The sequence below is a fragment of the Zingiber officinale genome, chromosome 11A, assembly GCF_018446385.1.
Source record: "Zingiber officinale cultivar Zhangliang chromosome 11A, Zo_v1.1, whole genome shotgun sequence".
Classification (NCBI taxonomy): domain Eukaryota; kingdom Viridiplantae; phylum Streptophyta; class Magnoliopsida; order Zingiberales; family Zingiberaceae; genus Zingiber; species Zingiber officinale.
Window position 1 is genome coordinate 71,536,374 of NC_056006.1, and position 20,450 is coordinate 71,556,823.

At 34.4% G+C, this 20,450-nt stretch overlaps 1 protein-coding gene across 6 annotated transcripts; it reads right to left on the reverse strand.

The window, feature by feature from the left end:
* Nucleotides 1-1,552: 1,552 nt before the first annotated feature.
* Nucleotides 1,553-20,243, reverse strand: LOC122032036 (rab GTPase-activating protein 22-like). 6 transcript variants are annotated; one of them, XR_006125932.1, is made up of 12 exons: nt 20,070-20,240; nt 19,741-19,949; nt 18,298-18,393; nt 6,026-6,129; nt 5,625-5,872; nt 3,700-3,822; nt 3,515-3,603; nt 2,792-2,897; nt 2,574-2,671; nt 2,198-2,336; nt 1,922-2,005; nt 1,553-1,851 (listed from the first exon to the last, which is right to left on the reverse strand). XR_006125932.1 is itself a non-coding variant. In XM_042591286.1 (12 exons), the coding sequence occupies exons 2-12, from the start codon at nt 19,849-19,851 to the stop codon at nt 1,837-1,839; spliced, it is 1,323 nt and encodes a 440-aa protein (XP_042447220.1). In that variant the 5' UTR covers nt 19,852-19,949; nt 20,070-20,240; the 3' UTR covers nt 1,553-1,836. The 6 variants fall into 6 exon arrangements, 3 of the variants coding, with proteins under 3 accessions (XP_042447220.1, XP_042447219.1, XP_042447218.1); XM_042591286.1 differs by having other exon boundaries at nt 2,088-2,336; XR_006125933.1 differs by having other exon boundaries at nt 1,790-1,851; nt 1,922-2,022.
* Between the last annotated feature and the right edge of the window lie 207 nt (nt 20,244-20,450).

Below are 20,450 nucleotides of genomic sequence, written 5' to 3' on the forward strand. Positions count from 1 at the left end.
CAACACTTAGCGATCGATTAGCGACCAAATATTCGATCATTAATCGTGGTTTTTTTTATAATGAAGGGGAATGACACGGTCGCCCTCTCAGAGTAAACATACATCTTTTACCTCTCAATATGAAATATTTAGCTTTGTCCCTTTTAGTAAAGGTGTTCTTTCCATGACAAATTGGGTGCCCTTTTATTTTTGCTATAATTTGTTTTACATTTTTAATATATTTTTATCTTGCATGTATGATTCCAAATCTTATTCATCCACCAATCCTTACTATTGATACAAATGCTAAAAATATTTATATATTTGTTTTTATAACTTAAGTGTCCGAACTTCATCCGACTAATCTTGAAGGTAGACAGTCTTCCTCCTCATTCACTTATTTGGTAAAATTTGAAGTACAATTTTTACACACTAAAATATACGTCTATTGAGATTTAAACTATGATCTTTTTATTTATTCCCCTAAATGATTTATTATTGTACCACACTTGTTGGGGCTATTATTTCTCTATCACTCCTATTTTTCTCAAGTATTAAAAGTCTCGAAGAAATGAATTTGAATCTTCATTCACATATTAAACATTTTGTGTATATAAAGTAGATAGCAGTGACTAATACTTGTGCATATTCGAATTTGTTATTTAATGAAACAATTCTATCATCTAAATACCAACTCAACTACATCCGTGAGGACTCGAATTTGTGATTCAATGATTTAAAGTACCAAAACGACTCATGATGATTGGTAAGTAGATGACATGAGTGGTATATGACATTTCAAGTTTGTCTGAAGAAAGGATGGCATTGCACTAATAACCATGTGACATTTCAGGAATACGTTTAGAAATCACTTTTATCTATAGATTTATTTATTGAAGTAAAAAGATATCTCATCTCAAACAATTCAGTATCATCGGCCTCACGATTATATATAAGTAAATTACGGAAGGTATTTTGTCCTAGTGCTACGACTCTTTGGATGAGAAGGGTCACACATTCAATAAGATATTTTATGTCTATTAGGAATTGACTTAAAGACCCATTGGGACAAGATTTGTTTATTCAACTATAAATTTATGGTATGATTTTACTTGAAATGAATTTGGTTGATATCATTTGCACCTTTTTTTTCCCTTGCACACCCTAATGTATAAATAAAGAGTTAACCAATACAAGTGGATTGTAAATTCATTTTGCATGGATCTAATCAAACATGAAATGATCCATAAGTTGATTTCAAGTCTACTTGCCCCATAATTTTCAATTGAAATTGACTTGTTTAAGTTTATTTTCACCTAAATGGTCATTATTACCTAATAGAAAATAGCTTCTCCCCATTCCCTTCATCCCTATGCTTCTTTATGTAGATAACCAATGTTGAGTAATCAAGTGTTCTATCCAAGTGAGAAGTTTTTGAAAGCTACGAAGAAAATTGGACATGGAGATGTAGCAAACAAGCTTATGATTTGCTTATGATTTAAGTCGTAATAGTAATACCGTTTGTAAGTCTAATTTGCACCATTTACAAGCTACACTACGAGAGACACAAAAGTAATGGGAACAAGCATCATGAGATTCATAGGACTCAATTTTCTCAAATAATAGACAGCACGAGTGACTTATGTGATTCAACAAGCAATGGCACATACAAATACAATCAAATCTCTCGCTCCATTGGCATTGGATGACATGCCAAACGGAAAGAATAAAAAAAAAAACAAGCAAACAACAAAACTCGAACAAGAAAACTCGAGCAAAATGGAATCCTTTGTAGGTGTTTTTCTTTGTGGGTTGCAAAATAACTTGTTGAGACAGTATTTGCTGGTCTTTGGCTTCCTAAGTAGTCTTTGTCTGCAAAAGAATGCCCTCTAAATACTACTCAACAAGTAACATCCCTAAATTAGAATTAAATGAGACAAACCTTGTTCAAGTACTTCACGTGAAGTTTCAATGCTTCATTGCATGCTTTCTTTGCATCCAATTCACCAGTTATGCCATTCAACATCTGCTAGAAAAGCCAGCCTGTGAGAAAGCAGTGGATGGAGATGAATATGAGGAAAATAGAAAATAGGAGGGAATCTAGAGACCTTCACTAGATCATCTAGACCCTTTGCCTCCAGCAGTAACCGTTTGTTCTTGGCCTTAAGAATGCTAGCTACTAGAAAGATGGACATATTGGCCTGTTGATCTTTCTGACCTGACTTGAGACACTTCCTCTCAAACTTTCCATATTTCATTAAGTCTTCATTTTGCGATTTGTCTTGGTTTCTATTAGGAGAAGCATTGGCCTCGTAGATGGTGAAAAGATGGGGATTGTACTCCATAGACCAGATGAGCTGATGAATAGGATAATTATGTCATATAATCTGTCTGACAATCAGCAATAATCAGTGTATATATGTGCAGTGAAATGGTAAATGGGTTTGAGGAAAGCATCAAATCAAATTTTCATGCAAGTATAAATCCATTTTCAATCATCGTACATGATCTCGAGGCCCATGGGCAGACAGTTTTTATACTAAAATATAGTATATTTACAATTTTAAAGGGAACTTTGAAAAAATGAAGCTTACCTCCCAAAGGTACAATGCATCAACAAATGAGAACTCCCTGCGGAAAAGGACCATCAGCATTCTAAAGGCAAATAAATATTCCCCTCCATCTAGATTCACTGTCAAAAATTTCAGAAGTAGAATGACACAAAAATGTATAACATACAGTTTTGAAATTTTGCAAGAGATAGAACAGTTTATGCTACATGTGTAAGTCCAGCAAATGATAGAAATGATACCTATGTGTTCATGGAGCTTCGGATCAAGAATTTTTATAACAGAAGAAAGTAATGTCAACTGAGCCCGAACTCCAATAGTATTAGATGTGCATTTGAAATTTCCTCTCTACAAAATGACAAGCTAAAACCTTTATGACGTGAAGTTACTTTCTAGCATGAATAACATTTGTAAAAGAGAAAAACTCAGTGGAAGACAAATTGAAGATTGTAATCAAATTTTAACTTCTACTTATGAATAATATTTGATAGTATTTTAGCTTATCACATTTATGCTAAAATATGATATGCAGATAATCTTAAACAAAATTATGATGTAATTCAGATTTGAAGCTTCTGGTAGCAGCTGCATTAATTGGAAACCACTCTAGAACAAGTTTTGACTTGCATCAAAGAAATTGTTGCCATCAAATATGCCTGAAATTAGTACTTGATCAGATAAACTCAACAATCAACTTCTTGTATCATTTCTGGAATTACAACTAAAAGCCCTTCAAATTGCCTGAGGTACCATGTTTTTATGTGCTTTTTCATTGCATATTTACTAGTAGGAAAAACCAGAAGCACATAGAATTTGTCTTTCTTTGATTGATGCTAAGTTCAATACCATGATTGGAACAAGTATTATTGGGGCATGAATGGCTCAAGAGACAGACTGATTAAATAATATCATGACTTAAAGTTAAAGAAAACAATGACTTCTGTTCACGACATAAATATACATACCACTCTACGCATTAGACGTTCAAAGCACCAAAAAGCATCTGCCTCGTTTTCAATTAAAAGTATTATAGGCGAACAAAGATCACTCATTCCTGTTAATAAACTGGTTATCAGAAACACAGCTATCTGAAAAAAGTTTATAACAACTCCAGAGAACTAAAAAATTTCAAGTATATGCAAATTTCCACCTTGGCAGTAACCAATGTCCCTATCTATCCATGAATAGACTGCAAGAACATCCCATAGCCTTGCTTGATTCTCTGAGCTCTCATAGTAAAGAAGTGAGCGGTCTGTACGAACAACATCCAAACCTAATTTCAAGGAATTAGGGAAAGCGGAATATTAGTTCTGGACATATTTTAAGATATTAAAAAAAGAGTGAATCTGTTCCAACAAAAATATCATGAAATAGCAACACTGTTAAGCATTTTATGAAACTAAGCAGTCGTATGAAACATCTGGCAATGAAAAAAAAAATTGATTTCAAAACTAAATTATCTGAGTTAATCAAGAAATCAATGACTTCAAAAGTAGAACCACAAGGATTTAGCTGGTAGCCTAAACTGGAAATGCTAGTATCATCCTTTACCCACCAATAGTATGACAGTTAGTTCTGCCGTTTTGAGTAGAATCTCATTCTTGCTTAATTGACACTGGTGAGCTATATATAACCAGGCTCTTTTTGGTTATTCAAATTAACTATTTGAAGTAAAGTGCATGTATTTTGCCATTCAACTCTATGAAAAGCTAAATCACTAGTAACACTTAAGCCATTATTAAGTTGTCTGATATCAGAACCAGGAGTGTAGAAAGAAATGGCAAGACAAGGTTGTCTTCACGTGATTCCAATTTCCAAGATATAAGTAAAGCAATTCTATTAAATCCCATATTAGTCTTTACGAATAATCAAGTGAGGCCGCCAAGTATGTCCAAGCTAGATTGCTATTACTTGAGAAATCTAAAACACTTAGCAGTCAGGAGCAAAATACTCCACAAGAATTATATATTTTTTTTATTATTGCCGCAAGTAATACACTTGGAATACTAGGGTTGATTTGTGAACTTAATGGATAAGTAAGTCATACACTTAGCCAACTATTATGACAATGGCAATCAGTTTCTTTAACTATAATATATGGTAATATTACTTCTTGCTGGAGTCCTCATAATGTTAAAAACTTATCCAACTAATATGACAATGGCAATAAGTTTCTTTAACTATAATATATGATAATATTACTTCTTGCTGGAGTCCTCATAATCTCCTCATTCCTTCGCAAAACAATCACCTTGTTAAAGTGGGGAAGATTATTAGTATTACTTGTAGGTAGTCTCCTCTATCTTGATATAGATTATTATTATTAGTGTTTTTTTACATTTTCACCCCTTCCAGTTGGTATATTTACAATTAAACTCTAATCTATTTGCAATTTGATCCCCAACAGCCCCCTCAAGCTACTCAAATTTATTGTAAAACACTAACTTCTTACAAACATACTCAATTCTAGAATCTCTTAGAAATTTGGCGAGAAAATCTACTGGCTAGCTGATCATTTGAACTGATCAATAGACTATGCTTCGCTACTGCTGAGACATGGGGTTCACTAACAACCAAACGAGAAACTCCTGAGCACATAATACTGAAATCTGAAATGCTATTCGCTAATATGAATCAAGGTTATGAAATCTGAAATAGAAATGCCTCAAGAATAAAACCATTTTTTAATTCAAAATCAAATATATTTGAAAAGTGATTTTTATTCCAATGTCAATAAAAAGGTCATCAACAGATGCCTTGTATCACAAAATATATAATCCACTCATGCTTTCAATTTGAATAGCTAAAATATTTGAATATTGATTTTTAATCCAATACCAATAAAAAATGTTATCAAAAAGATATTCCACTTATTTGAGTACTAAATATAACTCATACATTAAACATGAAACCATAGAACTGTGAGCAAAATAACAATCCTCAGGTGTCCCCATCCAATGTGGGGTAGGGACACCCCATTGTCAAACATAAAAAAATGAAAAAGAAAATAAAAGAAAATTTCCAACTGATTCACCAGAAAATTATATGGAGATTGCAAATATTTTGAGTTCTCACCAATCTGATGTAAGGTAAGTTTCCATTGAATGACCTCTTTGTCCAGATTTATACTATCATTTCTATTTTCTGGTATTGATGAATCTACTTCATTTGATTTTACTTCCTCGCCTGAATTAGCACCATTACTTGAAGGATTGACGATAGGCTGGCCATCTTCGGTAATGATAGGTGCCACAACTATTCTTCCACTGCCAACTCTCTTTTCCATTTCCTGGCATTTTGACTTGACCTTCTCATATTCTAACCTGCCAAACCACTTTAATTGGTTAGAATTGCTCCAAAGAACTAACATCTAAAGTGCAAGCAGAGATAATGAACATATCATGCCATTTTGTAATCCGGAGAAAAGCAGCACAAGCAATAAGAATAGTACCAAATGATAAAAAAGAAATCATTACCTTCGTTTTTCTCTTAATTGAGTTCGCTCATTGAAAGTACTTTTAGGATCATAACACCCAAGCAAAAACTCCCAGACTTCTCCTTTTATGTTTGAATGAACACCCTAACATGGCGCCCAATAGAGATGATAAGATGTTTGCAAAATAAGTGCAAAGGTTTAGAGCAGAAGACCTAGGTATTTCAAATAACATAAGTCCTGAAGAAAACAGTATTTCAAGAAACGACATTCAAGCAACCTCAAAAAATATAGCAATTGGCTAGTAGTTACTGAACCTTTTACACTCAGTTGTCAAGAATGATGTTTTCGCAACATTATCGTACTAAAAAATGGTGATAACATAATCAAGTTTCATGCAACTACAACCCAGCAAATAGCTGCCATGAATATATGACTTTAAGCAGAATTCTAGTGCGATAAAAGTTCTCTGCAGCCAATCTCAACGACAACCACCAAACTTTATCCCACTAGGTGGGGTCGGCTTTATCTCAAAAAGGTAAAATTATTAAGATTTTTATCCTAGATTTAAAATTTCGAGTTGTGTCAGAGTTTCTGCTTATGATCGAAACGATACGCTATCTCGGTCAGCATATGAGATGTCAACCCGTACTAATTGACAAGGATGGAATTTATCGTTCGGCCTGTCAACCGGCACAACACCACAGGGCATGGAGCCATGAGGTCTTCCGCAACCTCATGGCAAGTCACGAAGTTTGTTGCAACCTCGCAGCTAGTTGCAAGGTCCACCTCGACCTCTCGACGGGTCGGGGGGTCTGCCGCGACCTCTCGACAGGTCACGGGGTCTACCGCAACCTCTCGACAGCTTGCAAGGTCTACTGTGACCTTGCAATGGATTGTGTAGCCCACCACAACCTTGCGAGGTCATGCCAAGTCCCCTTTTTTAATTTTTTTACCTTTTTTCCTTTTCTTATTTTTTTTCTTTTCTCCCATGTTTCTGAATTGTTTTTATTTTATTTTTCCACCAAAAATTGCTTTTCTTCTATTAATTTTTCTTCTACGTTCATCAATGGAAGCAAAAATATTCATCCATCTATGGTTAATTTTTTTTCCTTCATATGTCCATGAGGTAAACAAAGAAAAAAAAGTCTTTAAAGAATATAGATTATTAGAATAAGATAAAACTATAATATAATATAATTTTTAATCTTATAAAATATACTATTATCAATTAATTAAATTATTTTATAAAAAAAAGATAGTCCAGTACACGAAGCCACTGCCAATACGAAATCTTAGGAAAAGATCGAACCACATTGTAGCAATAAGGTGATTACGCTCATCCCAGGCACCCCTTACAGTCCGTCCCCAAGTATATGAAGGGAGGTAATGGGTCGGCTTATAGCTGACCACCAAGTGGCTAGCGGGTGAGAGAGTTTTTTCCCGAGGGCATGCGTTCATCGGGAATTAATCATTGTGCCATTATAGCAAATCTGGCACCACATTAAGTCTATTGTACGCAGTCTTACCCTGTATTGCAAAAGGTTATTTCCACAACTCAAACTCGTGACCACAAGGTCATACAACAACATTAGTATTGTGCTAAAGCTTCCCTTCGAATTAAATTATTTTATATATAAATTTGGTGGATCTATTAAACTATTGTGTTAACGGTAGGTCGTTCCCCATAAGGAACGCGTTACAGGATCGAACTCAGGTGTAGTGCTAAATATGCAAGAGTTCGTTGCAGAGTCCAACTATAAGGTATCGGCAATGACAACTACATCTCCATGAGAATTAAAATGTCGTGTTAAATAGGCAAGAGTTCTCATATCATAGGTTAGATAAGAACAAATAACATAGGAAAACAAATAGTTTAAGACTTTGAACATGAAACATATCAATGGAGATAGTAGATACGATGATTAGGAGAAAAATTAGCATTTTTTGTGTACAAGAGATAAAATGGATAGGCGAGAAGACAAAGATAGTAGAGATCTCAGATTTTAAGTTATGGTTCACAGGAAAGAGTAAAACAAGAAATAAAGTGAGTATTATTGTAGATAGTTCATTAAATAATGAAGTTGTATGAGTAATTAGAAAAGGGGATAGAATTATAGCTCTTAGTGACGAAAGAAACTATGAACGTAATTAGCATATGTGCACCTCAAATAGGATTAGATGTAACTACCAAATCAAGATTTTGGGACGACCTAGATGAATTATTACAAAATATTCCGCAAAATGAAATGATTTTAATAGAAGGCGATCTAAATGGCATGTCAAAGTGAAAAATAACGAATATGAGAGAGTGCATGGGGTTATCGGTTTAAAACGAGAAATGAAGAAGGAAAAACTATATTAGATTTTGCGATAGTATATGACTTTATATTAGCTAATATATTTTTTAAGAAAAGAGAAGAACACTCAGTCACGTTCAAAAGTGGGAAAAATAAATCGCAAATTGATTTTCTTATAGTTAGGAAAAGGGATAGAAAGATTTGTAAAGATTGCAAGTCATCCCTGGAGAAAACTTAACTACCCAACATAGGTTAGTAGTATTGAATATACACATCAAGCATAGTATCAATAGAAGGAAAATATATGATTCCTAGAATTAAGTGGTGGAAATTAAAAGATGGAAAACAAAATATATTTAAGGAGAAGGTAGGAGTACAAGCATTAGGTGAAATATACGGTGACTCTAATACGACATGGGATAAGATAGTATTAAAGTTGAAAATAGTAATTAAAAGTGTACTCAGTGAGTCAAAGAGACATGTACCATCAAATAAGAAATCTTAGTGGTGGAATGAGAAAGTAGAAGAGAAAGTGAAGAAAAAACGAACATCTTATGAAAAATTATATATTTGCAAGAACGAGAAAAACTTTAAAAAATATACAATAGCCAAGAAAGAGGCTAAGAAGATAGTGAATAAAGCAAAAAATGAAACTTTTGAAGATTATATAAAAAAATTAGATACAGCATAAGGGGAAAAGACATTTATAGAACAACTAAAGTGAGAGAAATGAAGACAAGAGATCTTATCCAAATAAAATGTATTAAAGATGAATGCAATAGGGTACTCGTAAACAGAGAAATAAAAGAGCGATGGAAAAGGTATTTTCATCAACTTTTTAATGAAGGTTTAGGTGATAAACTTAACTTAGGTAATTTAAGTAGGTCAAATGAGTATAGAAATTTAAATTTTTATCGTAAAATTTAAATTTTATAAGTAGAACAAGCTTTAAATGGGATGCACAGTGGAAAAGTCGTTGGACCATATGATATTATAATAGAGGTTTGGAAGTGCTTAGGGAAACAAAGTATTGAATGACTTACAAAACTATTTAATATGACACTGAAATAGCAGATAAGTACTCTAGTTCCCTTATATAAAAATAAGAATGTACAAAATTGTGCAAACTATAAGAATATTAAACTAATGAGTCATACCATTAAACTTTGAAAAAAATAATATAAATCAGATTAAGGAGACCATGATGACCGAAAATTAATTTGGGTTTATCTCTAAAAGGTCAACAATAGAAGTTATACATCTTCACAACTAATTGAAAATTATTGGGAGCAAAAACAAGATCTACATATAGTATTCATTAACTTAGAAAAAACTTATGATATAGAATCCTAAGAGAAATTATATGGAAAATTCTAGAAACGAGATGTGTAAGCGTAGCATATATTGAACTAATTAAGGATATGTATGAGAATATAGCGATCAAAGTGAAAACTTCAGGCGGATTAACTGAAGCATTTCTAATAAAGATAGGAATACATCAAGTATCAACTCTAAGTCTCTATCTTTTTAGGGTAATTATAGATAAACTCAGAACATATTCAAGACACAATACCGTGGCGTATGTTGTTTGCAGATGATATTGTTTTAGTAGATGAGACATGTGAAGGAATAAATACTAAACTAGAATCTTAGTGGAAAAACTAGAAGTGAAAGGTTTTAAGTTTAATAGAGTAAAAAATATATATATAGAATTTAAGTTTAGTAATATTAGACATAATAAGACAATTGTTAAGATACGAGATGAGGAATTGTCTGGAATTGAGAGTTTTAAGTATTTAGGATTATTTTTACAAAATGATGAAGGAATTGAGAGAAATGTCTTACATATAATACAAGTAGGATAATTAAAATAGAGGAGAGCGTCAGGTGTTTATAGGATCGTAAAGTACCTATAGAACATAAAGGAAAGTTCTATAAAATGGCGGTTAAACCTACTATGTTATATGGTGCTGAATGTTTAGCTATGACTCAAGTACATGAGAGTTGCAGAGATGAGAATGTTAAGGTGGATGTGTGGACATACGAGAATAGAAAGAATAAGAAATGAGAGCATTAGAGAGAAAGTCGGAATTATATCTATTGAGAGAAAACTACACGTTTAAGATGGTACTGACATGTATTTAGACGACCAATAAATGCTCCAGTTAGGCGATGTGAAACTATGACAAATACACACATCAAATGAGAAAGAGGAAGATTAAAAAAGACCTGGTTAGCAGTAATAAAATAAAATAAAATTTAAGTATAGATGATGACATAATAGAAGATAAAGCCCAATAGCGTAAAAAGATTCATATAGCCAACCCCACCTAGTGAGATGGCTTGGTTGTTATTGTATAAATTTAATTTAACTTAATTTTAATTGATTATAATAAATCCAATTTACCTACTTGATCGTGTCATGATTACTTAGTGAACTTCAATCAACCCTAAATTGACTATTACTCAATAAGAATAAGACATTTCACTAGATAAAATTAAATCAAGCTATAGTAATCAAATACTAATAATAAAAAAAATTACTTAATATATTTTATATTTTAAAAAGTACTTAAATCATCTCGGTATGACATAATATGGTACCGAAATTATATCGTTCTGGTCATAAATTGAAACTCCGGCACCGCTCAAAATTTTAAACCTTAATTTCCATACTTTTAAAATATAAAAGATATAATTAAAAAAATAATTTTATTAATATTTGATCATTATATATGTTTATTATTTAGTTAGATTTGATATTATCACTTATTGAGTAAAAATTGATTTAAGGTTAACTAAAATTCACCAAATAAACATGGAACGATCAAGTAGGTTTAAACTAGATTTAGTTTGGATTTATTATGATCAATTTAAAATAAACTAAATTTATGTATAAAATAATTTAATTCATTAGTAATAGTATATTTTATAAAATTAAATATTATATTATATTATATTTTTTATCTTTCCCAACAATTTGTATTTTCATTGTTAAAGAGATTTTTTTTCTTTGTTTACCTCGTAGACACATAAAAGGGCAGCCTAATACATGAAACTCTCGCCAATACGAGTCCTAGGAAAGGGTCTATGGTACGCAACCTTACTCTGGTTTGAAAAAGGTTATTTCTAAAACTCAAACTCGTGACTTCTAAGTCATATTGCAGCAACTTTACTATTGCGCCAAGGCTCCCCTTCATTTACCTTGTAAACGCTTGAAGGAAAAAAATTAACCATATACGGATGGAAGGAAAAAAAATATAAATTCACAAAGGGAAAGCAATTTTCAATGGAAAAAAATAGAAATGGGAAAAAAAGAAAGAAAAAAAGAGGAAAATTTTAAAAAAAAGGAAAAAGAAAGTGCCTAGTTTTCACTCGCCACGAGGTCACAATGGTATAGTGTTCACCACCTCATGACTCCAAGCTTGGTAGAACCATTAATTTGGGTTGGGTTCAATGGGTTGACCCACCCAGCCAAACAATTTAAGTGGATTGGGTTGAAAAATTATCAACTCATCATCTAGCAGACCTAAATGGGTCAACCCACACGGGTCGCGGGTCTAAGCCGACCTTGGCGTGGCGGGCTAGCCATGGTGGGCTCAGGTTGGCCCGCGGGTTGTAAAAAAAATTCAATGAAAACTTCAAAATAAATTACAACTTACAAGTAAAATACTAAATCTCGATCCAACGGCTGAGATAAAAGAAGCCCTTCTCTCTCTTACTCTCTTCTCTTGTAAAACGGTGAAAGTGAAACCCTATCCCTGTTTCCCATTTGCCTCGCTGCCTGCCTCGTGCGCATGCCTTAGTGCCTCCCCGTGAGCCTGCTGAGAAACTGAAAGAACGGTAGTATGTGTCTCTGATCTCCAAGCTTGAATCCACTAGTCTGGCAGTCCCTAATCTCCCAGCTAGAATCCCACAAGTCTGGCGATTCTTGATCTCCAAGCTCCTGTTTGAGGTGAGATTTTTTGCTTCTTTTCCTAGTTTCCTTCTATTTCCCTTCTTTTTCTATGTTTGTGGTTTGTATGGCCTTTTGCCCCTTGTCCTCATCTCGTGTCTTGCATGATTTGTGCGCCAAGCATGGCAAAGCATTAGACAAACTACCGTGCTTCTTGTTTCTTTCTTTGCCCATGCACACACGTACAAAAGCGAAGCAACTTCTATTTGTTTGATTATCAAGCTTGGAATCCTTGCAATTAACACCAACCTTTTCCCCATTGGCAAGTAAAACTTGTTTATTTGTAGAGTTTGATCAAATGATTTGATTCTTGAAATCGTTAGTATTTTAAGCATGAATTGTGAAGTATGAATTTATTTTTATGTAGGACTTTGTATTCATATAAACCATGCAAATTAGATTTAATATTTTTAAATGTCAATTAAGATTTATTGAGCCCACAATGGCTCGAAACTTATGAATATAAAATGGTTTAGCATTTATTTTGCAATAATATTCATCATCAAGTTGACTAGTTCTCTCTTTTGATGCTCAACATATCTTTGAGAGACATGGCTTTAGAAGAGCCAAGTTCTGATTTTTTTTTTGGTTGAGACCCCGAGGGCTAACACAAAAAATAAATTTATGTTGTTCCGCTATTGACATTTTGTGTGTTTGATTGATTTTGTCAAAAACTAAAATTTATTATTTTTTTATTTCAGATTGATTTTGAAATGGACTCTACTTCTCAAAAGCAAATTATTATTTTAGATGATGAATTGGAAAGTGCTAAGCATGATAAGAGTCAACTAAAAGTTCTAAAGAAACTTATGATATTCGGGTGTATTTTAAGAAAATTAAAGGGATTGATAATATAGATAAAGTTGAATGTATTGGATGTAAAAAAAAAAATAGTATAAGTATGGGGGTAAACAAACATTATGGAACTTCTATGTTGTAGCGCCATGTTAAGATTTGTGACAAACTCAAGCTTCATGATGTAGGACAAATGACTCTTGATCAAGATGGGAAGATAAAGTCTAAGAAAATAAACCAAATGATTTCACATGAGTTACTTGCTTATACAATCATTAAACATGATTTACCATTTTCATTTGTTGAGTATGATGGTATTAAAGCTAGGATGAAGTACATAAATACGAATGTTGCTTGTATTTCTAGAAATACTCTTATTTCTGAAATTAACCGAATCTACTTGAAGGAGAAAGAGAAACTTAAGCATGTTTTGGCTACTATTCAAACTAGAGTTTGTTTAACTTTAGATTTGTGGACAGCGTGCACCAGTGAGGGTTATATTTGTTTGAATGCCCATTTTGTTGACAATGACTAGAAATTGAATAGTAAAATACTTAGTTTTTCTCATATGCCCCTCCACACTTAGGAGTTGAATTAGCTACAAAATTGTTTGAATATTTGAAGGAATAGGAGATTAAGAAAAGGGCTTTCTCTTTGACATTGGATAATGCATCTAGTAACAATAACATGCAGGTTCATTTGAAAGAGCAACTCTCTTTGCATAATAGCTTATTGTGTGATAGTGAATTTTTGCATATTTGTTGTTCTACTCATATATTGAATCTTATTGTCCAAGGAGGTTTGAAAATGGCTACTATAGCTTTGAATAAAATTAGAGAGTCGGTCAAGTATATTAAAGGTTCATAGACTAGGAAATTTGTAGAATGCGTACGAGTAGTTGGTAACATTGATACTAGTATTGGCTTGCGATTGGATGTGTCTATTTGTTGGAACTCAACATATTTAATGTTGGATGTGCCATCAAATATAAAAAAACTTTTGCTTCTCTTCAATTCAATGACAACAATTATAAATATTGTCCTTCAAGTGAAGAGTGGAAAAGAGGAGAGAAAATATGTGAGTTCCTTGAGTCATTTCATGACACTACTAATTTGATCTCTAGTCCTTCTTATCCTACATCAAATTTGTATTTTATTTAAGTCTGGAAGATTGAAGTTTTGTTAAAGTAAAACTTATCGAATGAAGAAGAGGTGATAAGTTATATGTGTAAAAGATGAAGAAGTTTGACAAGTATTGGACTCAATATAGCATGGTGCTTGTATTTGGGGCTATTCTTGACCCACGAATAAAGCTTTCGATGTTGGAGTTTTTTTATTCAAAGGTTGAAAGTGATTCTCATAAATGCCAAAAGAAGATGAAACTTGTGAAGACAAAATTGTATAAGCTTTTTTTTTTACCAATATTCTAATACTAACAAGACAAGTTCTTCACAACTACAATATTCTTCTACCACACATACACTTTCGCAAAGTGTAGGAGGAGTTAAAGGAATGAACAAAAGAATCTCTGATGTAAGTACTCTAATATTTTTTTTCTTATATTCCTAATTGGTTTATATTTTCTTGTCACTACTATTCCAATTAATGTAGGAAATGATGGCATATGAGAGCCAAACAATTATAAGTGCTGGAAAATCTCAATTGGGTCCCCTCGGATGGGTCTAGTGGTTAGCACATGAGGTGTTGCCACCATGAGATCTGAGGTTCGAATCTCGGCAAAGCCGAGATAAATGTCTCCCTTATGTGCTAGTCACTATTCCAAAGACTAGTAGCCGTCCGTGATTTACCTCCTCCGTGTTGGCCCTAGGACAGGTTGACGGGGGCGCTGGGGACGAGCGTATTCACCTTTTGCCACCATGGAAAATCTCAATTGGATCTCTATTTGGAGAAGTCAAAACTTGAATTTGCATATTATCAAGATTTGGATATTTTGGAGCATTGGAAGAATCAAAAGCATCAGTACCCAACCCTTGCACTAATGGCATGTGATGTTTTAGCTATTCCTATAACTACTATTGCATCAAAATCAGCTTTTTCCATTGGTGCTCGTATGCTTGCTAGTATACAAGTTGCACCCTTCATGAAAAAGTGCAAGTTCTTAGTTGCACTCGCAATTTGTTATATGGTTATGTTATTTGTAATTTTGTTTATTTTAGTATGTTCTTAACTTAGTTGATATATTAGTTTCTTGTAATTTTATTTTTAACTGTCTTCATCTTTGTGTATTTTATATGCAAATAAAGATAATGAAGGCAATACCAGTATCAAAACAACATTGTCTAAGCAAGAATCAAATACTCTAGAAGAGGATATCGATGAAGAGAAAGGATATGATGGAGGATTAGAAGAATTTGATATGGATGATGTTATTGATGAAATTTAAAAAATATTGTATTATATGTTTAGGTTCATAGAGTTTATTGAACTTTCTGTTTTATAAACTCTTTTATGTTTTTAATTACTATGTGTGGTGTGTTTCGTCATTAGTCTGGAATCTCTGAATTATTGTGTAGTATATGTGGTGTAGAATCTCTTAAGGAGGCTTCATTGGAAACACCGACTATGGTGATTCTATTATGGTGGTTGGCATTCATTTATTTATTTTTTACAATTTTTTTAATAAACGAGAACAATTATCAGTGATCTCATCATTATTTTCCATCATGTTCAATTCTTTTTATTTGTTTTATTTTTTAATAGGCCCGTGGGCTAGCCCGCCTAATCCACAACTCACCTTGAGTTGGGTTAGAGATTTCACAGCTCGCCGGGATGGTGGGTTGCCCCGCCCCGCCATGGATTGGCCCGTTTGACAACTCTAAAGCATTGTGTCATGTCAATTGGTGGGTGAAACAGTAAATTTCGTCCATGCCAACCAGCACGAGTTGACATCTCATACTATGTTTTTATCATAGATCTACAATAGACTTCTGTTGTAAAATATATTCAATATCATGAACATCTCGCATTCAATCTCAACCAAGTCCCCTTTTTCTATGCCCCCATGAAAAAGGAAGGAGATACAATATTCCAAATTTGCTAACTCAGTGGGATTAGAAGCTACAAGGATGAAGTGAAACGTGAACTTCATACGACTAGAAATACAAATGTGGTTTGTAATTATAGCAAACTTTCTCTATGCAAGTTTTGGCAATTAGCGAAGCAAAATATTGTTTTTCATCCCGTCTTTATGAACAATTCTTGTAGATTTTCACAGCTTTTTGTCTAATGATCATTAGTAATTATATTAACAAGTTTTTTTCCTTTTTTTAATAGTTGGAGATGGTCATCAGGACATACACGCTTGAATGATCAAACTGATCACAGCAAATCACCCATGATTGACCTGATGTGGAAGGGGACATGCAAAGTCTATGGTATGTAGTCTACATCTAGGATTGTAGTTTGTAAACCTCATAGTTAAGCAGGGCACAGCTATCATCTGAATAGGTAATAGAATAGACCATGTGTAGCATCACTAATGTGGAGCAAAAATCATTCTTAAAATCTAAAAGAGAAGGTTATCGCATTTGATACAGGTTATGATAGGTCGACCTGTTAAATGAAGGAGTTAGGATTGAGAATGATGGGAGAAATATATAGCCGGGCGAATGTATAATTAATAATGAATGACGTAAAAGACTATTTTGAGAGCTCTCGGTCAGGCAAAGCCTGAGCGAGCGTAAAGGCATTTAGCCTTATAAAAGCTCTTAGTATATTACCAGCCGAGGGAAGGCCGAGTGGGCACCAATGAGTGCTTGCACGCACTCGGTCAGGCAAAGTCCAACCAAGCGTAAAGGCATTTTGCCTTAGGAAATTTCTTTATATATTACCGGTCGAGTGAAGGTCGGGTAGGCACCCAATGAGTGCCTGCACGCGCTCGGTCAGGCAAAGCCCGACCGAGCGTAAAGGCATTTAGCCTTATGGAAATTCTTAGTATATTACCGGTCGAGTGAAGGCCGAGTGGGCACCAATGAGTGTCTACACGCACTTGGCCAGACAAAGTCCGACCTAGCATAAAGGCATTTAGCCTTATGAAAACTCTTAGTATATTACTAACCGAGTGAAGGCCAAGTGGGCACGAATGAGGGTATGTACGCGCTCAGTCAAGCAAAGCCCGACCGAGCATAAAGACACTTAACCTTATATATAGATTTTAATATATTACCGGCCGATCAAAAACTGAGCGAGCACCCATGTGCTCGTATACACTCGGCAGAGCAAAGCCCAATCGAGCTCAGAGACACTTAGCCTTATACAGCTTTCAGTATATTATCGTCCAAGTGAGGGTCAAGCAAGCACCAATGTGCTTATATACGCTCGGCCAAGTGAAGGTTGGGCGAGCGTTAAGGTGCTTACATGTGCTCGACCGAGCAAAGTCCTACCGAGCGTAAAGTCACTCAGCCTTATATTACATTCTTGGACAGAGCATGCTCAACAGAAGGTATTCATAATATATATATACGACCGGCTTGAATGACCGGTCGAGACATGCTTAACAGAAGGTATTCCTAATATATATACGACCGGCTTGAACAGTCAGCTGAGACATGTTCATCAAAATATATTCTTAACAATGTGGCCAATAAAATGATCGGCCGAAATACATTTAACAGATGGTATTCTTATTATATATGCGACCGGGTTAAAGGACCGGCTAGAAGTATGGCAACCTGACAAATTTGGCGGGAAATATCTTCTAAAAGCGTCTTCAGTTATAATGATGTGTTCCTATGCATACCTCATCACAAATATAAGTCACAAACGACAAAAGAGGTACATCTGGGGTACAAAAAAAGATTCCTTAAAGGATTATTGCACGAAGTATAGAAGATGACTTCATCTCCCTAACGAACCGAGGACTACTTCATGACTACGGAGGTCACATGAGGTAGTATAAAAAGGGGATCCTCTCCGTTGGCTAAGATCATGGATAGGTTCTTTTAGGTCTCCAGGAGGCTATCTTCATTAAAGATCGTCGTTCACCGAAGCCAGCGCACCACTTCGCAGATTTCAGACAGGATCAGCATTGGCACTGCTAAGAGATGCTATGTATTTTGGCCAGCGTTACCATCATGTTTCTATTTGCTTACAGGATGAGCTCATTCGTCTAATTACCATCTAGTAACAATCCTGGTCATTTGTGCAGGCACATTAGTATGTACTAGTGGAACTAATGTATTTGTAAATCCAAAAACAAATCAAGCAAAAGCAATAAATAAATTAGTACACTACACAGATTACTGACCCCTCTTTGTATCCATCTAAGAACTCTAGCTATATCCAAATAACCTTCCTCAGAAAAGGATGACTGCCATCTTCTTTCACTAAGTGTTTTCCCAGGCTGCATAAATATAGAAATGTCATGTCAAAAAGATAATGTTCGTGAATGAAAGACTATCATTATGCTGCTGATGAGAATATCCAAAGACCTCCATATAATCAGGTTGAATCAAATGACCATCTTACTTAACAAACAGTTGTACTATAAATTTACTGAGTTAACAAAAGGTCACAAAGCCTAACTGATCTTTGATGAGTTCTGTTGGACTTGTGAACTTGAAAGCAAGTTTTGTAAGTATGCATGGCTTACTTGATAATGCTATTATGCAGTTAACTTGGCTTAATTATCTGAAGTTAACGGGCATACACCATCTCGTCCCTAATAATGTAATTCACTAATTCAGCAATTCTTGGGAATAAATTTAGAATGTAACAATGCGCTATGAGAAGTAACTTAACCTTGCAACTTAAATGATACCAATATCCAAGAAGGTACAGCTTCATGTAAAAACCAATGACAATTAGAGGACCAATGTCTACTCCAGTGTTCTAACTACTAGTAAATAGCAAGTATTCAGATATGACAATTGCTGAAACAGATAAAGAAAGATTTTTAACTTTGCCTGCCTTATAATATTAATTTGAGTATATAACTCTAAACTTTACTATGAAGAAGCCTATCATATTCCACCTTAAAAGAATTCTTTTTTACAAAAAATTGATCCATAGGGGGCTTGATATTTGCCCTATATAAGGGGCTAACACTTTGAGAATGTGTAGAATAAAGATTTGTGGAACAGATGTGCATCTTACCACTATGGCATAGGTAACTTGGCTTCTCATGCACATCTTACAGCATGAGTAGAATGAGGTGAATTTGCTTCTATTACCAAAAAACTACAAATCAAGTAATATGCTACTTTTTGAGTCATAGAGATCTTTGCCAAAAACCTACAGTAGATAAGTTTTATGGGAACATAGTGGTCGCCGACAAGTAAAATGCAATGCAATACCTTAGAGTAGAAGTGACAATAAAGTATGCAGGGGTTGAAGTGAATGCAACTCTCTGCAGATGGCTTACTCACAAGCAAGAAGCAACCAAATTGCTTCAAGCGGTCACTTCCGTTGGTTAAGAAGTTAGAAACCTAAATAGTAATCAAAAGGAGAAAATCCTTTGTCCATTTCTCCAACTCTGGATCCATACTTCAAAAGGTTGAGAAAGGACACATTTTTATACTTGCAACTTTTTTTTTCCATCAATCACAAAATGGTGCCTACATTACTAACAAAATAAAGAAAACACTACAGATAACCAGTTGAATTTTACGCTATAATGCCAGCAACGTTTGAGAAGAAAAAAAAAAGGAATATGTAGAGGACGCAGGCTGAAACTGATCGAGTAACTGACCGTCGGCTTGAAATGAGAAACAGGAACATCCTCACGGCAATCAGGCTTAATCGGGTAAAGCGCATCAGGATCAGCCCAGTCTTCAGGAATCGAAGTGCAACATCTAAACATTGACCCAAATACAAAACACAACGCAACTCCTCTAACAGCCCGTCTTCGATTCCGCCGTTCACGCAACGGAAACGAAGGCGTCAAACCCAATCTCCTCCCTTGCCCGATCAAAACCAAAAACAAAACAAAAAAAACAAAAAAAAAAAACAAAACAGATCTTAGATTTCAGAAAGTAACCTCTGTTTGTTTGTTTGTTTGTTGGAGAACGGAGGAATTACCTGAGATTGATGTACACTGTCTGATAGGATTAGAAAATACCAGAAAAGCTAGCAGTAGCTCGATCGAATTTGGAGGGATGAATTAATGGAAACATGAAGACGAAATTGATAGGAACGGGATCTATAGGTAATGGGGGTGCTTTCATGGGAATTATCGTGCAATCCATAATAAGAAAACGGACGATTCGTGTCGCTTTTGGAAAAGGGCATAGTAATAGCTAGGCTGTGAAAAAATGGGCCGGCCTCGCACGGCCCGGCCAGCCACAGCTGGTTTGGACCGTTTGTGTCTGGCCAGGGTTATAGTTCTGTCGATCAAGTTTTAATCACAACATAATTATATGTCAAAACCATATATGGCAAACTTTTTATAGTGTAATTCTC

What these genes read in the sequence shown, in the direction of transcription:
- LOC122032036 (XM_042591285.1), bottom strand. Translation starts at nt 19,851, where the DNA reads ATGTTTAGATGTTGCACTTCGATTCCTGAAGACTGGGCTGATCCTGAT. An exon ending in ACTTACCTTACATCAGATTG is followed by an intron (nt 3,823 to 5,624) that starts GTGAGAACTCAA and finishes CCTTGAAATTAG; the next exon opens with GTTTGGATGTTGTTCGTACA. An exon ending in GTCTAGATGATCTAGTGAAG is followed by an intron (nt 2,006 to 2,087) that starts GTCTCTAGATTC and finishes CTTTTCTAGCAG; the next exon opens with ATGTTGAATGGCATAACTGG.